General features: G+C 60.4%; 1 protein-coding gene across 1 annotated transcript; it reads left to right on the top strand.

Annotated features, from left to right (window-relative positions):
* Positions 1-1745: 1745 nt before the first annotated feature.
* LLGL1 (lethal giant larvae homolog 1 (Drosophila)) lies at positions 1746-19114 on the top strand. Its single transcript, XM_012664973.1, has 23 exons — positions 1746-1915; positions 5814-5911; positions 8033-8114; positions 8216-8346; positions 9390-9548; positions 9626-9788; positions 9878-10013; positions 10259-10313; positions 10450-10604; positions 10683-10906; positions 11048-11115; positions 12206-12359; positions 12436-12540; positions 13064-13356; positions 13647-13794; positions 14020-14173; positions 15818-16116; positions 16728-16992; positions 17200-17314; positions 17498-17610; positions 17868-17988; positions 18097-18176; positions 18847-19114. The coding sequence occupies exons 1-22, from the start codon at positions 1835-1837 to the stop codon at positions 18173-18175; spliced, it is 3198 nt and encodes a 1065-aa protein (XP_012520427.1). The 5' UTR covers positions 1746-1834; the 3' UTR covers position 18176; positions 18847-19114.
* The last annotated feature ends 490 nt before the right edge of the window (positions 19115-19604 follow it).

Genomic DNA, 19604 nt, shown 5'->3' with positions numbered 1-19604 from the left:
TTTTTGTAGAGACAGTTCTGCCGTGTTGCCCAGGCTAATTAACACTTTCTGTGTGAGGCAGGACCAGGATCAGAACCCAGACCTCTCAGCTGCTTGAGCTGGGTGTGGGGTGGGCTGCTCCTCCTCAGTCTGGCCAGCTCTGCCCACAGCTAAAGACCCCCGTGCCTTTGCCCAGCTTCCTTTGCCTTTCTCAGCTTCCTCTCCTGTGAAACTGGGATAATATTGTTGTCTCCCTCATGGAACTGTTGAGAACATTAAGTCAGTTGAAATCAGAAAAGGGCTTTGAATAGTGTCTGCCGCACAGTACGCACTTATACCCTTTGTTGTTCACCATCTTGTCTTCCTTCCTATCACCTCTGGCCCCCCACCCGCCCCTCTTCCGGATCCAGCGCCAACTCTCGGCAAGGGCCAAGCAGCGCTGGGCGTGGGTGGAGGGGGACAGACAAGCCCCTGTTGCTTGGCAGCTGCCTGGGGGTCAGAGGTCAACCCCTCCTCCCTTTACACAGCTGGTGGGGTTGGGGCCTCACCCAGCCCCAGCTCTGACCCAGGGCAGCCCATCCTCAGCCTGGAAGGAAAGGTTCAGCCTGGAGGCCATTGTCCAGATGAGAAAAGAAGTCCAGGGAGGTGGGTGGGGACAGTCCCTCTGGGCGTGGGGGCGGGGCACAGCTTTGTTTATACACTGTTCCAGTGGAAGGGAGGCCCTTCCCTCATTTCAGAAAAGTCCAAATCCAAGCCACCTCCTGTGGAAGGGCCCTCTCCCTTTGCTGGGTCCCTGTGTCTTTCTTTTGCTGATGCCACTCATAAGAATCCCATGTGGCCGGGCGCCGTAGTTCACGCCTGTGATCCTAGCACTCTGGCAGGCCCAGGTGGCAGGATCCCTTGAGGCCAGGAGTTTAAGACCAGCCTGAGCAAGAGTGAGACCCCGTCTCTACTAAAAATAGAAAAATTAGCCAGGTGTCCTGGCATAACACCTATAGGCCCAGCTACTAGGGAGGCTGAGGCAGGAGGATTGCTCAAGCCCAAGAGTTTGAGGTTGCTGTGAGCTACGCTGATGCCAAGGCACTCTAGCCAGAGTGACAGAGCAAGACTCTGTTTCAAAAAAAAAAAAAAAGAAGAAGAAGAAGAATCCCATGTGCTGTGACAGAGAGCCTTTTGCTTTGGGTCCTGAAGGATGTGTAGGAGTTCCCTGGGGGCTGAGGAGAGAATTCCTGACTGACCACACAGCCAAGGCAAAAGCACGGCGGTGGGAGGTGCTCTGGGGAACAGATAAAGTGGTGTCTTGGGAAACTGGTAAAATAGAAACTTGGTAATCACCTGACCAATGGCGTAGATGGGAAAACTGAGGCTCAGAGGGGCCAGGGAGTTTTCTGGTTAGAGTTCTTCTGGGACAGGGCTGCCCCATGACAAGAATGTGCACGCAGCTCGCTCTTTGAAGGGGGTAAAAGCCTCCTCCAAGTCCGCGAACACACGCCAGGGGCCCCCCAACGCATGTCCTCAGCCGCCCACTCTGGGACCCTGACTCGCGGACTACAAGTCCCGGCAGGCCCCGCGCCGCGGCGCATGCTCGGTGGGCGTCCCTTGGCGAGCCCGGCCGAGCCCGGGGGCCCTGCCCTCCCCATTGTCTGGCCGGCTGGACCCGGCGGGCGGCACGGCGGGCGCCCTCATTGGTCGGGCGGCGCGTCCGTCACGCCCCGCGTCCACCCCCCGTGAGGCCCGGCCCCGCGCGCCCGCGCCCGGCAGCCTGGCGCCCCGCCCGCGCCTCAGGACCAGCGGGGCCGCGCGGCGCATCCTGCGGGCGGCGGTGGCGGGCGCGGCGCCGGCAGCCGGGCGCAAGATGATGAAGTTTCGGTTCCGGCGGCAGGGCGCCGACCCGCAGCGGGAGAAGCTCAAGCAGGAGCTCTTCGCCTTCAACAAGGTGCGGCGGCCGCCCGGGCCGGGGCGGGAGGGGGCTCGAGCTGAGGACCCGGGGCCGGAGCCACGTCGGGCCCGGGGGGAGGGGGCGCCCGGCTGGCGCGCGGGGCTGGGGCCGCGCCGGGCTCCCCCGCGGTGGGCCCCGCTGCTCGCGTCCTCCCCTCCTCCGCTCTCGTAATCCAGATGGCTCTGGGTCTCTCGCTGACTTTCCGCGTCTGCTCCCTGGATCTCTGTGGGCCTCATTGGCCCTGGCTCTGCACGGCTCTCTGCCTGCCTGGGTCTTCAGATCTCTTGTATCTCTGTGCGACCCTGCATCTCTCTGGGTCTCTGTCCCGCTCTCTCCCTCTTTGACCGTCTCCCTCTCTGCAGTCTGTGTTTGTGGGGTGTCTCTGCCTCTGTCCCTGTGTATCTCTGCATATCTCTCTGCTCTGTCTCTTTTTCTGTTCCCCTTTATCTCTCTGCCTCTCAATTCTCTCTTTCTCTCTCTTCCTGGGTTTCTCTGTCTCTCACTCTCTGTCTTTATCCTTTTTCTTTGGGCCCTTGGGACAGTCTTGGGCCCCGTTTATTTTGCATTCACACCCAGGCGGGCCAGAGGAGTGGAGGGGTGGGGCTGGGAAATTTCTTTGAGGAGCCTCTCCTCCCTCCGCCATTGCCCCAGGCTCTGCAGGGGTCTGCAAGTCCCAGGGACACGCCTGGCTGTGTACTCAACAGCACTTCAGATGTAGGGCCTCAGTTTCCCTCGCTGCGAAATGGAGCCACTTTCCTCCCTGCTATTGGCTCTGGCTCTCTATACTACCTGGGCCAGCTGTCCTGCCACTTTGCACCAAGGCAGAGTAGGGGTTGAGGGCTGTTCTTTTCTTCCCTGGGTGGGGCAGGAGAAGCCATGGGACAGGGGCTGCCTTCCCTTGCACTAATGTGTGTTAGATTGAGGTCCCAGCCTGCCCCCTGCTAGTTACTCCCAGGGTGGGGTGGAGGGGTTGATTTTGTGCTCAGTTTTACTTCAGAGACCCCTAATGGCAGAGCCTCTCAGTGCTTTTTGCAATTAGAGTTACCATCTCCATCATACACGTGAGAAAATTGAGGTTCAAGAGGGGATGATGATTTGCCCAAAGTCTCGGAGCAAGCCAGGGCCACTTTGACGTCCTTGAGTTCCTCTGTCAGTGCTTTGAGGGGCTGGGATTTTTGGAAGGGCTGCTGCGGTCCTGAGCTGATTTCATGGCACTTGCCCTGGGCTGCTGTGAGTCTTGTCGTGGAGGAAGCTCTGGGTTGGCTGGTTCTGGAATGGCCAAGGCACTGGGACGTCTCATGGCAGGCTCAGGTTTCTCTACGGAGGTCTGAGGTGGAGGTGGAGGCGGAGGCGGGGCGGTGGGGGGGTATGCTGTCTGGCCTCTCAGACTTGGTGGCTGAGAACCTGCCAGGGACTTGAGAGGGGCCCAGAGGGGAGGCTGGTGCTCAGGGGCCCCCCTAGTGATGCCTCTTCCTGTGCTGGGGTGGCTATGAGGGTGGCCTCTGTGAGGCGAAAAGAGAAGCAAGGCCAGGGACAGGCCCAGGGCTAAATGTGGAATTGGGGAGTGCAGTGGCCCCTGGAGATACATGGGTTTGGGGAAAGTGAGGGCTCTCTGCTGAGGAGGATGCGGCCCTCTTCTGAGTGGGCAGCAATGGTGTTGGAAGGGGGGTGGTCTTGGGGAAGGGGTTTGGTCACTAAAGGGGGTTGGTATGTGATCCCTAGGGAATAGGCCCCGGATTCCTGAGTCTGGAGAGAAGGATGCGGGTCAGAAGTGAGCATGCACTTTGGACTCTTGAGTCTTGGATTCAAATCCCAGCCCAGCTCACAAGTTGTCTTTGGAATGTGCACTGATACTGAGCCTCAGCTATGTGTGAGGTCTCCTAGGTGCTGGGGACACAGCAGTGACAAATATCACCCAGAGGGACAAATATGTCTTTGCTCAGGGGGCTGATGTGCTAGTGAGGGAGACAAAGTAGAATATGTAGTAGTTTGGATGGTGGTCAGTGCTGTGGGTAAAATAAAGTAGGGTGAGGGTGTGGAGGTGCAGCCAGGGAGGGCTGCTGCATACAGCCAGGGCGAGTTAGGGGGCTCTCTGAGGAGTGAATCCTGAGCAGAGAAGGCGCCTGCTATGGGAGTGCCGGGTGAAGCCAGTCCAAGCAAAGGGACAGTGGATGCAAAGGCCCTGAGGCAGGAGTTGCCTAGTGAATGGGGTGAAAGCAAAAGGGTGTTGGGCCTGAAGTCAAGCCGGGGGAGGGTGAGAGATGAAGCCAGAGACGGGCCAGGTGGTGACTCTGGGTGATCTGGGAGCCTGAGGAGGATCCTGAGCAGAGGAGGGAGGAGGACTTGACCGTGGTTTTCACGGGATCGCACCAGCCTCTGTGTGGGGACCGATGGTGGGGCCTAGAGCAGGGCAGGGCCGGTAGGGTGTGAGAAGGGTGCCTTTTGAGTGTGTGTTGAAGCTGAGCCGATGGGGCCCAGAAATGGGTAGGGCTTGGGGTGTGAGGGAAGCAGATGCTGGACAGAGGACCTAATCTTCTCTCCTTCCTCTTTAAAGTGGGGAGCCAGGTGGGGGCCACTTCAGAGCTGTGGGGGTTTGCGATGCAGGTGTGTCATGCACCCTGTCTCTGGACACTTGGCCGTAGGCAAGGGGACAGGATAGAAAGGTCAGGTCCAGCATGGGTGCGGCAGTGTTGGTGGGAAAGGGAAGCTCCTCCCATCTCCCCAGCCAAATGGCTAAGTCTGTCCTCGGGTGGGATCACTGTCCCCAGTCCCCAGATGGAAAAACTGAGGCTTGGAGAGTATTATGACTAGCCCAAGGCCAAACAGCCAGGCCTTGGCCAAGCCAGCTGCCCAGAGGGCTCAGTCTCTGCTCGGTTGGGCTGAGGCACAGAGGGAGGTTGGGGTGACAGGCTGGGGACTGGGTTCTTAGAAATGTGTGACTTTTTGAGGTGGTGGGTCAGGAGTCATCTGTGGCACACATGGGGGCATCCCTCACTAGTGTTCAGGACATGGCTAGGGCCCAAGTGTGCAGGCTCCCCAGGAGGGCCCTCCTGGCTAGGCCCTGGGGGATGAGTAGGAACTCCTTGAGTGGGTGAGCCCAGCCAGAGGAAGGAGTGGGAGCAAGCACGTGGCAGGTGGGGAAGGGGCCACAGCGGGCTGGGACTGGCCTCATAAGGAGCAGAGGAGCAGGTGGGGGGAGCTGTTCTGTCAACACCCTGGTGCGCAAGCCCCCTTAACACCGTGCCCATTGCACTGCTGATAGGCATGGCATCGTGTTGTCCAGCTGTTTCCAGGTAGGGAGGTAGGTGACACCTTCAGGGCCAGCAGGAAGCTACCTCTCTCTGGGCCTCAGTCTCTCCTTGTCTCTGGGGGGAGTCAAGAGCCTCTGCCTAGCTGATCCTGGGCATTGCCTCTTCACCTCAGACCTCAATGTTTGGCCTGTGTTTGGGGAGTGCCCCGGACTTCACATGGGACCCCAGGTGGCATGGCTCCTCACCAGGATTCAGTTTGTGCCTCTGTGCCCTCCATGGGGCAGGCGGGGTCCTTGTCAGCACCTGTGCCTCCGTAAGCCTTGTTCTCCCTTTTTGTTGCTAGAACCGGGGTCGACACAGACGTTGAGGGGATCGGGGACTTGTGAGGGGAGGGCCTCTGTGGGCTATGCCCACAGTAGAGCCATGGGGACGCCCAGGGACTCAGCCACCTCCCCATCGACTGGAGGAGCTGTCACCCATTTCACTGTTGACACAGGCATAAAGAACAGGCGGTCCTGGCTCCTGCTCCAGTGTGTCAGCGGCAGAGCCTGAAGGCTGCCTCTGAGTGGGCCTCCAGGTGGGCTGGGGGCAGCTGCACCTAGGCCGTCCCCCCTCACAGCCCTCTCCTCCCCCCATCCCTGCAGACTGTGGAGCATGGCTTCCCCAACCAGCCCAGCGCCTTGGCCTTTGACCCTGAACTTCGCATCATGGCCATCGGCACCAGGTCTGGGGCTGTCAAGATGTATCCTTTGTAGCTGTGACTTGCAGGGCCTCTTTGGGACCACCTGCTTGCAGTTCTGTGGGCGCTCAGTACCGGCCTTGGCGAGGCAGTAGAGGGGGCTTCTGTGGAGGCTGCAGCAAATGCTGGGATCTTGGTGGAGGCTGGCCCAGCTTTTGCACCTGGGACAACTCCTCACAGAGATGATGGGGTCCTTTCACTGGGAGACAGGGTGATGGGTTGTTCAGTTTGCAGTGGCCACAGCTGTCCCTTGCTGCGTTTCAGCCAGCCAGTTACCTTGGCGACCCTGCCATTGTCCCAGCAACTGTGACTGGGGAGACAGGCCCTGGTGCCCACTGAGGGTGGCTGGGCTGGGGGCCCTGGTGAGCTGGTGTACACATGTGTACAAACGTGGACATGTGTGTTCAGCCAAGGGGGCCGGGGCAGTGCCAGGCTCGGCGTGGTGAGCGCAGCACGGCCCCCACCTGGATCCTGGCGGCTGCACAATGGGCTGTGTGAGCTGCACAAAGCGGGCATTTTCCCTGTAGGCACAGGGTGGGGGTGGGGGGCGGCCAGGCAGCTGAACGCCTCCTTGCCTGCCCTGGAGAATCCCACCCCAACTGCTCCTGGGGAAACCGAGGTTCGGGGTCTGGCTGGCGGGTGCCTGGTGAGGGCTGCCACCCCTCCCCCTCCCGTGTGGCCCTCTGCGTCTCAGTAGCCTGGCGGACATCGGTTAGCAGAAAATGAGTCATTGCTTGGAACAGGGAGCGCATAGGTTGGGGGTCTCCTCACCCCAGGGCCGGGGACACTGGCCAGGCAGGGGTGGGCCTCTGGTTTGTGTGCTTCTGGCCTGCTCCAGGCAGTGTGGCTGGGCCGGAATGTCCTCTCCTCTCCTGTGGGCCCCTGAGGCACCAGTGGGGGTGGGGAAGGTGCGGGTGGCAGCAGAGCTTCCTGGCCTGCTGCTCCCACCCCTCATGGGTGCTGTGTTGCTTCCACACGCGTGTCCCTGTGGCCTCTTCCTCACAGGGACATGCCTCACTGTTACACACTCCGAGCTGTCCCTCTCGTGTGCTGGCTCCTCAGGCTCACAAAGAACCTGGAGACCGAGCCTCAGAGAGGAGACCAGGGCCCCGCGCCCCCTTTCCTTCCCTCCTTCCCCCAGACCTCTAGAGCCTGGGGCCCTGGGGTTGGGAAACTGAGGCTGGAGAGGGCCAGCCCTGGTCTCTAGCCGCTGCCCCTCCCCTTGCAAGGCTGAGCATCTCCTTGACGACCTGGTTCCCGCCTAGCTGCTCCTGCCCCCTCTTTTGTCCTGTTTTCTGAGTTCCCGGCCAGGCTCCTGCGGGGATCTCGGCTCAAGCTCCAGGCAACAGCTCCTGTGTTGTCACCAGGGCAACGTGGCTGGCTCCTCCCAAGCCCCCCTCCTGGGGCCCCCTCAGGCTCTGCCATCCACCATCAACCCTGAAGTTGCTGGGACTCTGCCACTGGCACTGGGCACTTCAAGCAGGTCCCCAGACCTCTCCAGGTCTCTGTATGCTCATCTGTAAAATGGGCAAGCTGGGGTCACTCCTCCCTCAGAGATAGAGTTGTTGGCTACCTGCCTTGGAGGGAGATTACTTTCCTTGTCCACAGCTGGAGTTTGACCTGAAGCTGCGGGGAGAGGCAGCCTGGATTCTCCCTTGGGCTCAGGCTTCCTTGTCAGGGCCTGGCCTTGCATCTGGCCTGCCTGACCCCCACCTGCCAGGCCCAGCTCTCAGAGCCCACACAGACACACACATGAGGCTGCAGTGGAGCCCCAGCTGGGTGCCAGGCCTGGACCAGGCTTGCTGGGTGTGTATTTATTCTCACTCAGTCTACAACAGCCCTATGAGGCGGGAGTCACTAGCTAATTTTACAGATAATGAAGTGAAGGTCCCATAGCAGCACCCAGCTTGCAGGAGTGAATGGACCCTGCACTCTGAGCCTGGGGCAGGATGGGAGCTTTTTCAGGGAGGGGGCCCTGCTGGGCCTTGGATGATGCCTGGATGGTTAGGCCTGGGCCGGGGCCCATTGGAATAGTCCTGGGGAGGGAGGAGGCCTGGGTGTCTCCCATGCCATGGTTTCCCAGTCTGTGCCTGCGTGTTTCTGCCCTTGACCTGTCACCTTCAGCTATGGTGCACCTGGGGTGGAGTTCACAGGCCTGCACCGTGACGCAGCCACTGTCACACAGATGCACTTCCTGCCCGGCCAGGTGAGCCTCTGCTCCCCACCAGCCAGCTCCTGTAGCCCCCATGACTCCTCAACCCCCCCACCCCCAGGCCAGCCCAGTTTTGGTTTCTGTTCACCCATCAGGGCCGCCTCCTGACCCTGCTGGACGATAGCAGCCTGCATCTCTGGGAGATCATCCACCATAACAGCTGCGCCCACCTGGAGGAAGCACTCAGTTTCCAGCTGCCCAGCCGGCCTGGCTTTGACGGTGCCAGGTACTAGAGGACTTGGGTGGGGCCAGCCGCTGGGTAGGGGCATTCTGTTGGTGGGAGCGCTGCAGGAGCTGGCTGTGCAATGGCATGGTGGGTACGGGAAGCTGCCAGTGGGGGCTACAGTTCAGGGTATCGGTGCGTTGAGCTAGGCCTGGTTTTCAGGCTGTAGCAGTTGGACCCCGTATGGACTGAGGTGTGCTTTATGAACTTTTTGGATTGAATGGGAGGTTTTGGCTGAGTCTGAGGCGAGCAGGTAATTAATGGTGTGAGCACCAGGAGATACATATGTTATATACCAAGATCTTCGGACCTGACACCTGGTGCTGCACTCCCTGCAATGATGAGGGTGTCTAGGAACCTGGGGCAGGGTCTAAGCTGAGCTGACATCAATAAGGGTTCCCCGGCACCTTGAATTGGGGGTGGGAGATGGGCCATTGTGTGCCTAGATGAAAAGGCAAGTTTAGGGGCATGGAGGGTCCCACAGGCTGTGCTTGTTGAGGTGCTGGCAGCATGCCCCAGTGTGTCACCAAGTGGGCCTAGATCCCCAGGTGAGAGTATAGGGACCTCTCCCTCCCTACCCCTGGACTGGAATGGGGGAGTCCTAACCCACGGGTGGATTCCTGGGGCCTCCCAGTCTCTGCAGGCAGGGGTGATCTGGAACCTTCCTGCAAAGTCAGGGGACATCCAGAGGGCTGGGAGCGGGATTCTTGGGTGGGACTCAGAGGGGCCTTGTCTGTTCTGGAGCTCCTGGTCCTGGCCTGGGTCATGTCCTGGTTCTTGCCTTCCCCACCTGGTGGGTGGGTGGAGCTGGGAGTCCAGTCTCCAAGACCTGGGGAACCTAATTTTATCCCTCTCCCTGATGACATCCTGATGAATAATTGAGCAGGCTAATTATGACACACATCCCCTTCCCGGGCGGCTCCATAAGTAGGCCCCAGCGAGTGCAGTGGGGCTGGTGATGAGCTACCAGTAGTGGCCCAGCCCCTCCACACCCCTCAGCAAGTGAACAGGCTCGCACCCTCACCCTTTCCCCTCCTTCCCTGCAGCGCCCCGCCTAGCCTCACGCGTGTCACTGTGGTCCTGCTGGTGGCTGCTGGCGACATGGCAGCCCTGGGCACTGAGGGCAGCAGTGTCTTCTTTCTGGATGTTACCACCCTGACGCTGCTTGAGGGGCAGACCCTTGGTCCAGATGAGGTTCTGCGCAGGTGAGAGGCAGGCTGGCTTCTTAGCATTGGCTCTGTGCCCAGGAAATTCTACCTGCTCACCTGAGCTTCCTCTGCAGCTTGCCCGACGACTACCGGTGTGGGAAGGCACTGGGCCCCGTGGAGTCACTCCAGGGACACCTGCGGGACCCCACCAAGATTCTCATTGGCTACAGCCGGGGCCTGCTGGTCATTTGGAACCAGGCTGCGCGGTGTGTAGACCATGTCTTCCTGGGGAACCAGGTATGTGGGTGAGGCCCGTGCGCCCTCAGCCTGGACCCCCTGCACACACCCACTGTAGCTCACATCCTCCTGCCCCTGCCCACCCACAGCAGCTGGAGAGCCTGTGCTGGGGCCGCGATGGCAGTACTGTCACCAGTTCACACAGTGATGGTAGCTATGCCATCTGGTCTGCAGATGTTGGCAGCTCCCCGGCACTGCAGCCCACGGTAGCCACCACACCGTACGGTGAGTGCTGGGGAGGCCTGAGCTGGAAGGTGGGGACAGAAGGGCTGCCTGGCCCTGGTGGGGGGTGCTGCTAAGCTGAGGCAGATCTGCAAAGTGGTGACTTCCCTGGGGGGCATGGTGAGGGGCAGTGGGCCTTCCCCTTGGAGGAGGCAGGAGGCAGCTGGGAGGAAGAGAGAGGTGGGGGGGCAGAGCAAGAATGGGAGGAACTGCCAGTGAGTGCAGTCTGATGCTGTCCCACCTCCCAGGCCCCTTTCCCTGCAAGGCCATCAACAAGATTCTGTGGCGGAACTGTGAATCCGGGTACGTTGAGGGTGTGGGTGTCTGGCATGGGTCAGGTCTGGCTGGGGGGCTGGAAGGGTGAGCTCTTCTTGGGCCGTGGGGTGTGTGCTTCAGACCCAGCTGGCTCCAGGCTCACGGACCTCCCTTCCGCATGCAGGGGCCACTTTATCATCTTCAGTGGTGGCATGCCCCGTGCCAGCTATGGTGACCGCCACTGTGTGAGTGTGCTGCGAGCCGAGGTGCTGGTGACGCTTGACTTCACTTCCCGCATCATCGACTTCTTCACAGTGCACAGCACGCGGCCTGAGGATGGTGTGTGTGCTGCCCCCCAGCCCCACCCGGTGCCCTGTGCCACCTGTGGCTGTGCTCAACTTGTCTCTCCCCCGACAGACTTTGATGATCCCCAGGCCTTGGCTGTGCTGCTTGAAGAGGAACTGGTGGTGCTTGACCTTCAGACGCCTGGCTGGCCGGCTGTGCCTGCCCCGTACCTGGCCCCACTGCACTCATCCGCTATCACCTGCTCGGCCCATGTTGCCAACGTCCCTGCTAAGCTGTGGGCCCGCATTGTGAGCGCCGGCGAGCAGCAGAGCCCTCAGCCTGCCTCCAGTGCCTCGGTGTGTGCCGGGTTGGGGGGATGTTCCTGGGGGAGGGCACTGCCCAGGTCCAGGCCTGAAGGTTGGACTGTGCCATGCAGGGGTGAGAGGGAGAGACGTTCCTCTTAACCTTATGTGCATATCTCTGCCTCCCTCTCCTAGAGTTGGCCCATCACTGGGGGCCGGAACCTGGCCCAGGAGCCATCACAGCGAGGGCTGCTGCTGACTGGGTAAGGCAGACACAACTGTGAGGTGCGTGTGTGCGCGTGTATGTAGGTGAGTGAGACTCTGTACCTACTAGGCCTGGGGTTCCCCTCACCAGTGTGGGAAAGCCCGTCTCGGGTCTGGTGGGCACTGAGCTGCCAGGAGACTCAGGCATGGCCCCTGGCGGGACTGTGTTATCCCCCTCGCCCAGGGTGGATTGGGATAAAACCTCCCTAGACCCTGGCTTGAGGCCCCACCCTGCTATACCTTTTGGCCTAGAACTGAGCTCCAACAAGCCCCAGGGCTCCACCCACCCAGCTTGCCTGCCCTGGGACCGGAAAATCTGGGCTGGCCCACGGTGAGCTGCCCGGGGCAGGTGCTAGAGAGCCCGACCTGGGCCTGGCGGGCGCTGACGTGCCCGATGACTCAGGCCCTGACTTCCTGCCCTGTCCCTCCCTCCCTTCTGTGCTGGGGACCCTCAGGCCTCTGACTCCAGCGTGCTCAGGACTGCTGGGGTGGGTCCTAACCAGCCCCACAGACTGACAACCCTCTCTTGCCCTGGTTCTGGGCTCCCACTGGTGCCCGGCAGCCCTTGCTTGTGCTCTGCATCTGTGTCCCGAGGCTGCGCCCTACATTTGTCTACTCCTCCCCTCCCCCACTCCCTGCTTCCTCCTGGGCTCCTCAGTTGCCCTGCTGTTCTGCCTGTGTGGCCTCCTCCCACCATAGCTGGCTCCTCCTCCTGGGATCCCTTGCTCCTCCTCCTGGGATCCCTTGCTCTGTGCTCTGTGCCTCCCAGTGGGGGTAGAACCGACATGGTCCTTTTTTCTCTGCGCATCCCTCTCTGCCATCTCCTATTCATTAGGGTGATCATTTCCATACCTTCCCACTCTGTTTGAAGGGCCGTGGTGCGTGTGGTGCATGTGACCTGGCATACAGTAGATATTTAGTATGTGTTTCTCCTATACAGTAGGTGCCTACTGCTTGTTGCATGCAGTAGGATTTGGTGTTTGGCATGTGCAGTAAGTGCTCAGTGAGTGGTCACTGGTTGAATGGATGGAGGGGTGTGCAAGCTACCCAGAGACCTAGGGGTGGCCCTGACACCTGCCCTCCTTGCAGCCACGAGGACGGTACTGTACGGTTCTGGGATGCCTCAGGCGTGGCACTACGGCCACTCTACAAGCTGAGCACGGCTGGCCTCTTCCAGACGGACTGTGAGCATGCTGACAGCCTGGCCCAGACTGCCGAGGATGACTGGCCGCCCTTCCGCAAGGTGGACCCCTTTCCCCTGGGCCTGAGGAGCTGGTCCCAGCTCTGCCCAGTGACATCACCCCATCCCATCCCCGCAGGTGGGTTGTTTTGACCCCTACAGTGATGATCCCCGGCTCGGTGTGCAGAAGGTCACGCTCTGCAAGTACACAGCCCAGATGGTGGTGGCTGGCACTGCAGGCCAGGTAGGACTGGGCATCCCCTGGATTGGCGGTGTCAGGGAGGGCTTTCTGGAGGAGAAATAGAGGGACTGGCACAGGCTGAAGCCCAGAGGTGGGAAGGGGGCTCCAGGTGGGGCTGGCTGGGGCAGGGACAATGGGAAGTGGGCCCATCACTGGGGGCTCTGAGTCAGGCTCTTGCTGGGGGAACCATGGAAGGTTGGGGAAGGGGCAGGAACATAGCTCATTGCTGTGCCTCTGGCACTCACATGGTAAACAGATACTTCTGAATGTGTGCTTTTCCCTAAATGGGAGGGGTGGGTACTTACCTCTAGGAGGCAGGGATCTTGGTCACCACTGTGTTCCTTGGTGCTCAGCAAGGACTTTGGTATACAGTAGATGTTGAGTAGGTGCTTATTCAGTGGATGAACTGAAGTTAGTCCTGGGCAGTCAGTGGCTGGTGCCGTGTTTCTAAAGCCGCAGGCTAGGGTGGGCCCAGGGTGGCCCCCACCTCTGCGCTGACCCTCCCTCTACCCCGGCGTGGGCTCAGGTGCTGGTGCTGGAGCTCAGCGACGTGCCCTCGGAGCACGTGGTCAGCTTGGCCAGTGTGGACCTCCTCCAGGACCGCGAGGGCTTCACGTGGAAGGGCCACGAGAGACTGAGTCCGCGCACGGGACTGCTGCCTTGGGCTGCTGGCTTCCAGCCCCGTGTGCTGGTGCAGTGCCTGCCACCAGCCGCTGTCACTGCTGTCACGCTCCACACTGAGTGGGGCCTTGTGGCCTTTGGCACCAGTCATGGCTTTGGCCTCTTCGACTACCAGCGCAAGAGCCCTGTGCTAGCCAGGTGTGTGGAGCAGGGGCTGTGGGCAGCTGGAGCCCCCTCCCACGTGAAATGGGATCTGGGCCTCCGTTTCCCCTTGTAAGGTTTGGTGTGGCAAAGGTGGGGTGATTTTTAAAGCCCCTGTAACCTCCATCATCTGGTAAGAAATAACCTGGCAGCTCCATAAAGGACGTTCTAAGTACCACCAGCTGGTGGGTCCATGGGGCAGTGCCACGGGGGCTTGGGCTTCAGCTGGAGTGGTGGCTGCTCTAGGAGGCTGCTCTGTAGCACGACCAGCCCCTGCCTGCCTTCAGGTGCACTCTTCACCCCAACGACTCCCTGGCCATGGAGGGGCCACTCTCCCGGGTGAAGTCACTTAAGAAGTCATTGCGCCAGTCTTTCCGGCGCATCCGCAAAAGCCGTGTCTCTGGCAAGAAGCGGGCTGCTAATGCCAACAGCAAGGTGAGCTGGGGCAGACTGCCTGGGAGCCATGCTCTGGTCCTGGCTTGGGACCCTGGGGGCTGCTCACCTCACGGTGCTCCTTTCCCTGCAGCCTCTGGGCCGTCAGGAGGGATAGGGTGAGCTAGGCAGGGTGGTGGAGGGATAGTGATGGGATGTGGGGTGTCAGGCAAGGTGAGCAGCTGGGGTGCAGGGGAGACGGTGTTCAGGAGCCCCCCACCCCTCCAGTTGCAGGAGGCCAACGCGCAGCTGGCTGAACAAGCCTGCCCCCATGACGTGGAGATGACACCCGTGCAGCGCCGCATCGAGCCCCGCTCTGCGGATGACTCCCTCTCGGGTGTTGTGCGCTGCCTCTACTTTGCCGACACGTTCCTTCGAGATGGTGAGGCCAGGGCGGGGAGGGGCTGGGGAGGTTGGCCTCAGTTGGCCATCCAGGAGATGGGTGTTGGTGGGGACAGTGGGGCGACTGGACCTTCAGGAGGTTCAAAATCACTGAGCGCTTCCTGTGTGCTGGGCCACCCACAGTCCCACTGGGGTTGTGGGGGACAGATAGTGAGGGGTTGGTGAGCGAGCCTGGAGGAGGGAGCCCAAGGCCTGGGGGACAACAAGGAGCCACACTGGCCCGTGCCCCACGGTGGGCGTGTGTGTGAGGAGCTGCCCGGCCCTTGGCTAGAGTGGAGCCAGTTAGTGCCGAGGAGGTAGCTCAGAGGCGCTGGGGCTGCCCACCACGCTGGGGACCGGCTTCGATTCTGAGTGGCTTTGGAGCCCCGGAAAGGCCTGGGTGTGTTGATTAAGTCATTGATTGATTTGTTTGTTTGTTTGTTTGTTTTTTAACTTGAGAATTTCAAAGATACACAAAAATAGGGAGAGGGTCACGGTCAGCCCTCGTGTCTCACCTGCTGCCGCCGGTGCGCTGCAGCTGAAGCCTGTCCCACCCACACTCTGCTGTGTTATCTCGTGGGCTCTTTGAAGCAAAAGCCCAAGCGTGTGTCTGACAGACGTTACCAATAAGCCACGTCATGCCCTGTAGAGCTGACGCTAATTCCTGAGTCTCATCTCCTGCTTGGTCCACAGGCCCCCTTTCTGATGTCATTTATTTGCCAAGGGTCTTTGTCCTGTAGATTTTCTCACTGTCTGCACATGGCTGAAGTGGCCCAAGGTTTTCAGTTTGTTCCGCCATCTCTGTGAGGAAGCTGATGGTTTCAGGTTCATGGCTGGCCAGGGCTCCTGTCTGGCGTGTCATTTTCTGAGTTGCTCGGTGGTTTTTCACCTCAAAGCTGTGGTGGTTGTGTAGGTCCCTCAGTCATCAAGGTGCAAAGTGGGAACATCCAGGTCCACCCCTGCTCCTGTAGGGTTCAGTTTTGATTCTCCACTAAATGTTGCTCCCCAGAGGTTTGGCTCACATAGGCAGGGCAGGGCAGGGCCAGGGGGCGTCCTGAGTGGCCTCAGCGTATTTTGCCCCAGGCCTGTTGTCTTCTGTGTTGAAAAGGCTTCCTCTGGCTGCCTTTCAGGAACGCCGAAGAAGGAGGGGCAAGGCAGGGGCTGAGATGGGGCGCCCTGTGGGGCGAGGCCCTGATTCCCGGGCTGATGACAGGTCTAGTGCTGGGCCGTGTAAGGTAGAGAGGAGAATCAGGGACTTCCAGGGTTTGGAGCATGAGTGACAAGGACAGAGCTGCATTTACTGAGACGGGGCTCAGGGTGCAGCCTGCAGGGAGCAGGGTCTGTTGTGGGTGCCTGCTGACATCCTGTGCAGGTGCCCTAGAGGCTGCTCGTGCGTCTGCAGAAGGGCTGCATCTGGGGCCTCGACTGGAGTCTGCAGCATAAGAGCTGGTGTCTCAGGCCAAGAGGTTGAAGTCACTGGGGAGGCTGGCATGGGACAGGAGGGAACCAGTCCTGAGTCCCGGGGTATCACAGTTAGGAAGTGGAGGTGCAGGAGAGGCGGAAAGGACCTGCAGTGTGTGGGGAGGCTGCAGGGGAAATGCCCAGCCTGCAGGGAGCACCCTCCTCACAGAGTCGTCCCTTGCAGCTGCCCACCACGGGCCCACCATGTGGGCAGGCACCAACTCGGGCTCCGTGTTTGCCTACGCGCTGGAGGTGCCGGTGGCAGCAGCGGCAGGCAGCGAGAAGCGGCCCGAGGGGGCAGTGGAGGCCGTGCTGGGCAAGGAGGTGCAGCTGATGCACCGGGCGCCCGTGGTGGCCATTGCCGTGCTGGATGGGCGCGGCCGCCCACTGCCCGAGCCCTATGAAGCCTCGCGGGACTTGGCTCAAGCACCTGACATGCAGGGCGGTCACGCTGTGCTCATCGCATCTGAGGAGCAGTTCAAGGTGAGCTGTGTGGGCTGTGGAGTCCCGCACCTCAAGGACACCATTGGACCCTCCAGAACCCCCCCACCCTTCCTGTATCCCCCACCTGCTGAGACGCTCCATGATCCTCCTCCTCCTTGGAAACACCTCCAGCCAGCAGAGACTCCCTGCCAAGAACCCTGATGTCCCCCCAGTCTGCTGAGTTCTCCTAAGATCCTCCTATCTCACTGTACCCCACAAGGCTCGTGTACCCCGCTGGGACCCCTGAGTCCAGTCCCAGGGGTTCTGTCTTAGAGGAACTCATGGTTTGGTGGGGATACCAGACATAACCTTAGGGGACCATGTGTGAGTGAGCATGCCACACGTGGAGAGGGGGCCTGGGAGGTTTCTGGGGTACAGCCTGAAGCTTAGGTCGAGCATGGAGGATGCAGGAGGGGAAGGCCAGCCTGAGCAAGGGGGCGGCAGGGTACACAGGCAGGGGAGGCAGTATGGCCCAGGGCGCAGGTTGGGATTGAGGCCTGCAGGGCAAGCTGGGCTTTGGGGTGGGGGGTGGCAGGCCAGCAGCTGTGAGGGTGAGGGGCCTGGGGCAAGAATAGGGCCAGGCTGTGTGCTCACTGGCTGCCTGCCACCAGGTGTTCACACTGCCCAAGGTGAGTGCCAAGACCAAGTTCAAGCTGACAGCCCATGAAGGCTGTCGAGTACGCAAGGTGGCACTGGCCACGTTTGCCAGTGTGGCCTGCGAGGACTATGCTGAGACCTGCCTGGCCTGCCTCACCAACCTGGGTGACGTCCATGTCTTCTCGGTGCCTGGCCTGCGACCCCAAGTGCACTACTCCTGTATCCGGAAGGAGGACATCAGTGGCATTGCCTCATGTGTCTTCACGCGCCATGGCCAGGGTGAGGTGGGGCAGGGGTGTTGGGGAAGGCTGCCTGAGTCAAGCCAGGAGAGGCCAGGAGAATTGCTTGGGAGTGGAGTCAGCAGAAAGCATTCCAGGTGGGGCCTAGCAAGGCCCACTAGCACGTGCCAGGAGGGGACCAGCTGAGGGGCTGTGGTTGGTGTCACACCTCCTAACTGCACTCCTCACTCCTCTCCTGCATGCCCAGGCTTTTACCTGATTTCCCCGTCAGAATTCGAACGCTTCTCCCTAAGTGCCCGGAACATCACGGAGCCACTCTGTTCTTTGGACATCAGCTGGCCCCGCAATGCCACCCGGGCCAGGTGTGGAGGGGCAGCCCCTAGCCCAGTGGCTGTGGCCAGGGCCAGGTCTCAACCCACCCCTGATCTGCCCTCCCTGTTATATCTCCTGTCTGTTCCCCGGGCTCTGGCGTGGGAGGGTGGGGATCTAGTGCTACAGCCTCAAAGCACGTCCCTGCAGTCCCCATCACGGCCCTCTCTCTCTAGCTACAGGCTCCGAGAGTCACCCAAGCTGAGCCAGGCTAACGGGACCCCGAGCATCATCCTGGCCCCACAGAGCTGCGACGGGAGCCCAGATCCAGCCCACAGCAAGGGAACCGGTAAAGGGAGCATGAGATGGGGGCAAGCCCTGCCTGGCCTGATGGTGTCCTGGGGAGGGAGTCAGGACGCACAGCTCAGGTTCAGGGCAGGCCTCTGCAGGGGGCAGCAGCTGAGCCAAGGCTGGAAGCTGGGCAGGAGAGGGCTGAGCGTGTGCCTGTTGGTGCCACATCCCACTGTGGGCTGCTTTTGGGTCTATGTCCCCAGGCCCCCAGGTACAGAGGAGTCCTGGCAGGGGCTTATCACTTCCTCCCTGCAGACACCTCAGAGCCACTGGAGGCCATGCTTTCACCCATGTCCGTCGACTCGGCCACCAGCGCTGACACCACGCTGGACACAACAGGAGATGTCACAGTGGAGGATGTGAAGGATTTCCTGGGGTGAGGCCAGCGAGTGGGTGAGGGGCTGCCCCGTCTCCCTGGCCTCCCTCCCAGGGCTGCCAGAGGCTCCCCCACCCCTACCCTCTGATCACTGCCCCCATCCTGTAGCTCTTCAGAGGAATCGGAGAAGAATCTGAGGAACCTGGCGGAAGATGAGGCCCGGGCCTGTGCCATCCTGATCAAATGAGGTGCTGCAGGGGTGGGGCCCTGGGTCCACCTCGTCCTCACTACTGAGTAGCCTCCACCCGTCAGGCCCTGCCCCCACCCTGGTCTTGTACCTGGAACACTGGCACTCCCTGAAACCTGCTGCCTTCCACGGGATGTCCTGACGGGGGGCTTTAGGGGCTCAAACAAATGTAATTTTCATAGTTGGGTATTAGAAAAGCAGGGCCAGCCCATCATTCCTTGCATGTCATGGGCAGTAGATGGAACAAAATTAGATTAAACCACTTACAGGTGGCAGCAATTTGGGGCGGGGGGGGGGGCTAGTTTGGCCAGCCCATTTCACAGGTGAGATTACTGAGGTACACAAGGTCAGGTCCTGCCACTGAGCCCAGTTGGAGAGTGACTTGCTCCTGGCTGTGTCAACGTGGGCCCACAGATCTGCCCACCCCATTTGCTGCCTCGTGCCTCCATCCACCTGACCAGCAGCCACAGCCCCACCCTGCACTGGGCACAGACAGCTCTGGCTCCCTTTTCGTCTGGCACCCTCCCTGGCCTCAGTGGGTTGTGTGTGGTCCTGTGCTTGGATACCCAGCTTAAGAGACTCATCAAGCCCATCTCAGGCTGTCACAGAAGGGCTGTGCCTGCCCTCTGGGCCTCCCTAACCTCCTGATCCCTCTTCTTTCCCTCTTCCAGGAAGGCCAGAACTATCCCAAACTACTGCTGTCCTGCTTGGAGCTAGGGTCCTGGATCCCTGGCTCCTGCCTGGCCCCTTAACATAGATCTACACCTGCTAACCTGTGGGCTCCAGTGGGACCTGCCATCCTGTCCCTACTGAGGGCCAGCCCTGGAGTGTGGGCCCAGGAGTCTGCATCCTCCTATAGGCAGTTGGCTGCCCTGGGGGCTGCTGCCTCAGGGAGAGGACAGGTGGGGCCCAGCACCCTGTGCCACCTCCCACTCCACACCGTCCTTTCCCTCCCTTTGCAAAGAGTATTTTTCTAATGCCTGGGCGGGACAGTCATTTCTAAAACTATTTTGGTACTTGTTCCTGGACCGCCCCCTGGCCTGTGCATGAGTGCACACGTGTGCGTGGATGTGACTGGGAACCCTGCTAGGCACCTACACCCCAGGCCCAGTCAGTTGTGTGTGTGGAGGGGAGTGGTCAGGATGGGTTTCCCTGTAGATTGTACCATGGGGGGGTTTTCTGTCATTTTGTTAAAATTAGCGCTGTTTTAATATTAAAAATACTGATTTTTAATATGGAAAATAAAAGCATTTAATATCTCTTAAAGGGCAACCACATCTGCCTTATCTCTAGCAGGGGAGGGAGAGGCTTCACACAAATGCTCACACTTGAGGGAGTCTCATTTCCCAGACCCCCTGAGGGCACCTGACAGGGTCACCCCATTGGTGCTGCCTGGGGCTGTGTGCTATGTATGTGGCACTGCGGGGGG

Source organism: Propithecus coquereli, unplaced genomic scaffold (genome assembly GCF_000956105.1).
Source record: "Propithecus coquereli isolate 6110/MARCELLA unplaced genomic scaffold, Pcoq_1.0 Scaffold946, whole genome shotgun sequence".
Lineage (NCBI taxonomy): Eukaryota > Metazoa > Chordata > Mammalia > Primates > Indriidae > Propithecus > Propithecus coquereli.
The sequence above is the reverse complement of the archived record's forward strand: the minus strand, read 5'-3'. Positions and strand labels throughout refer to the sequence as shown.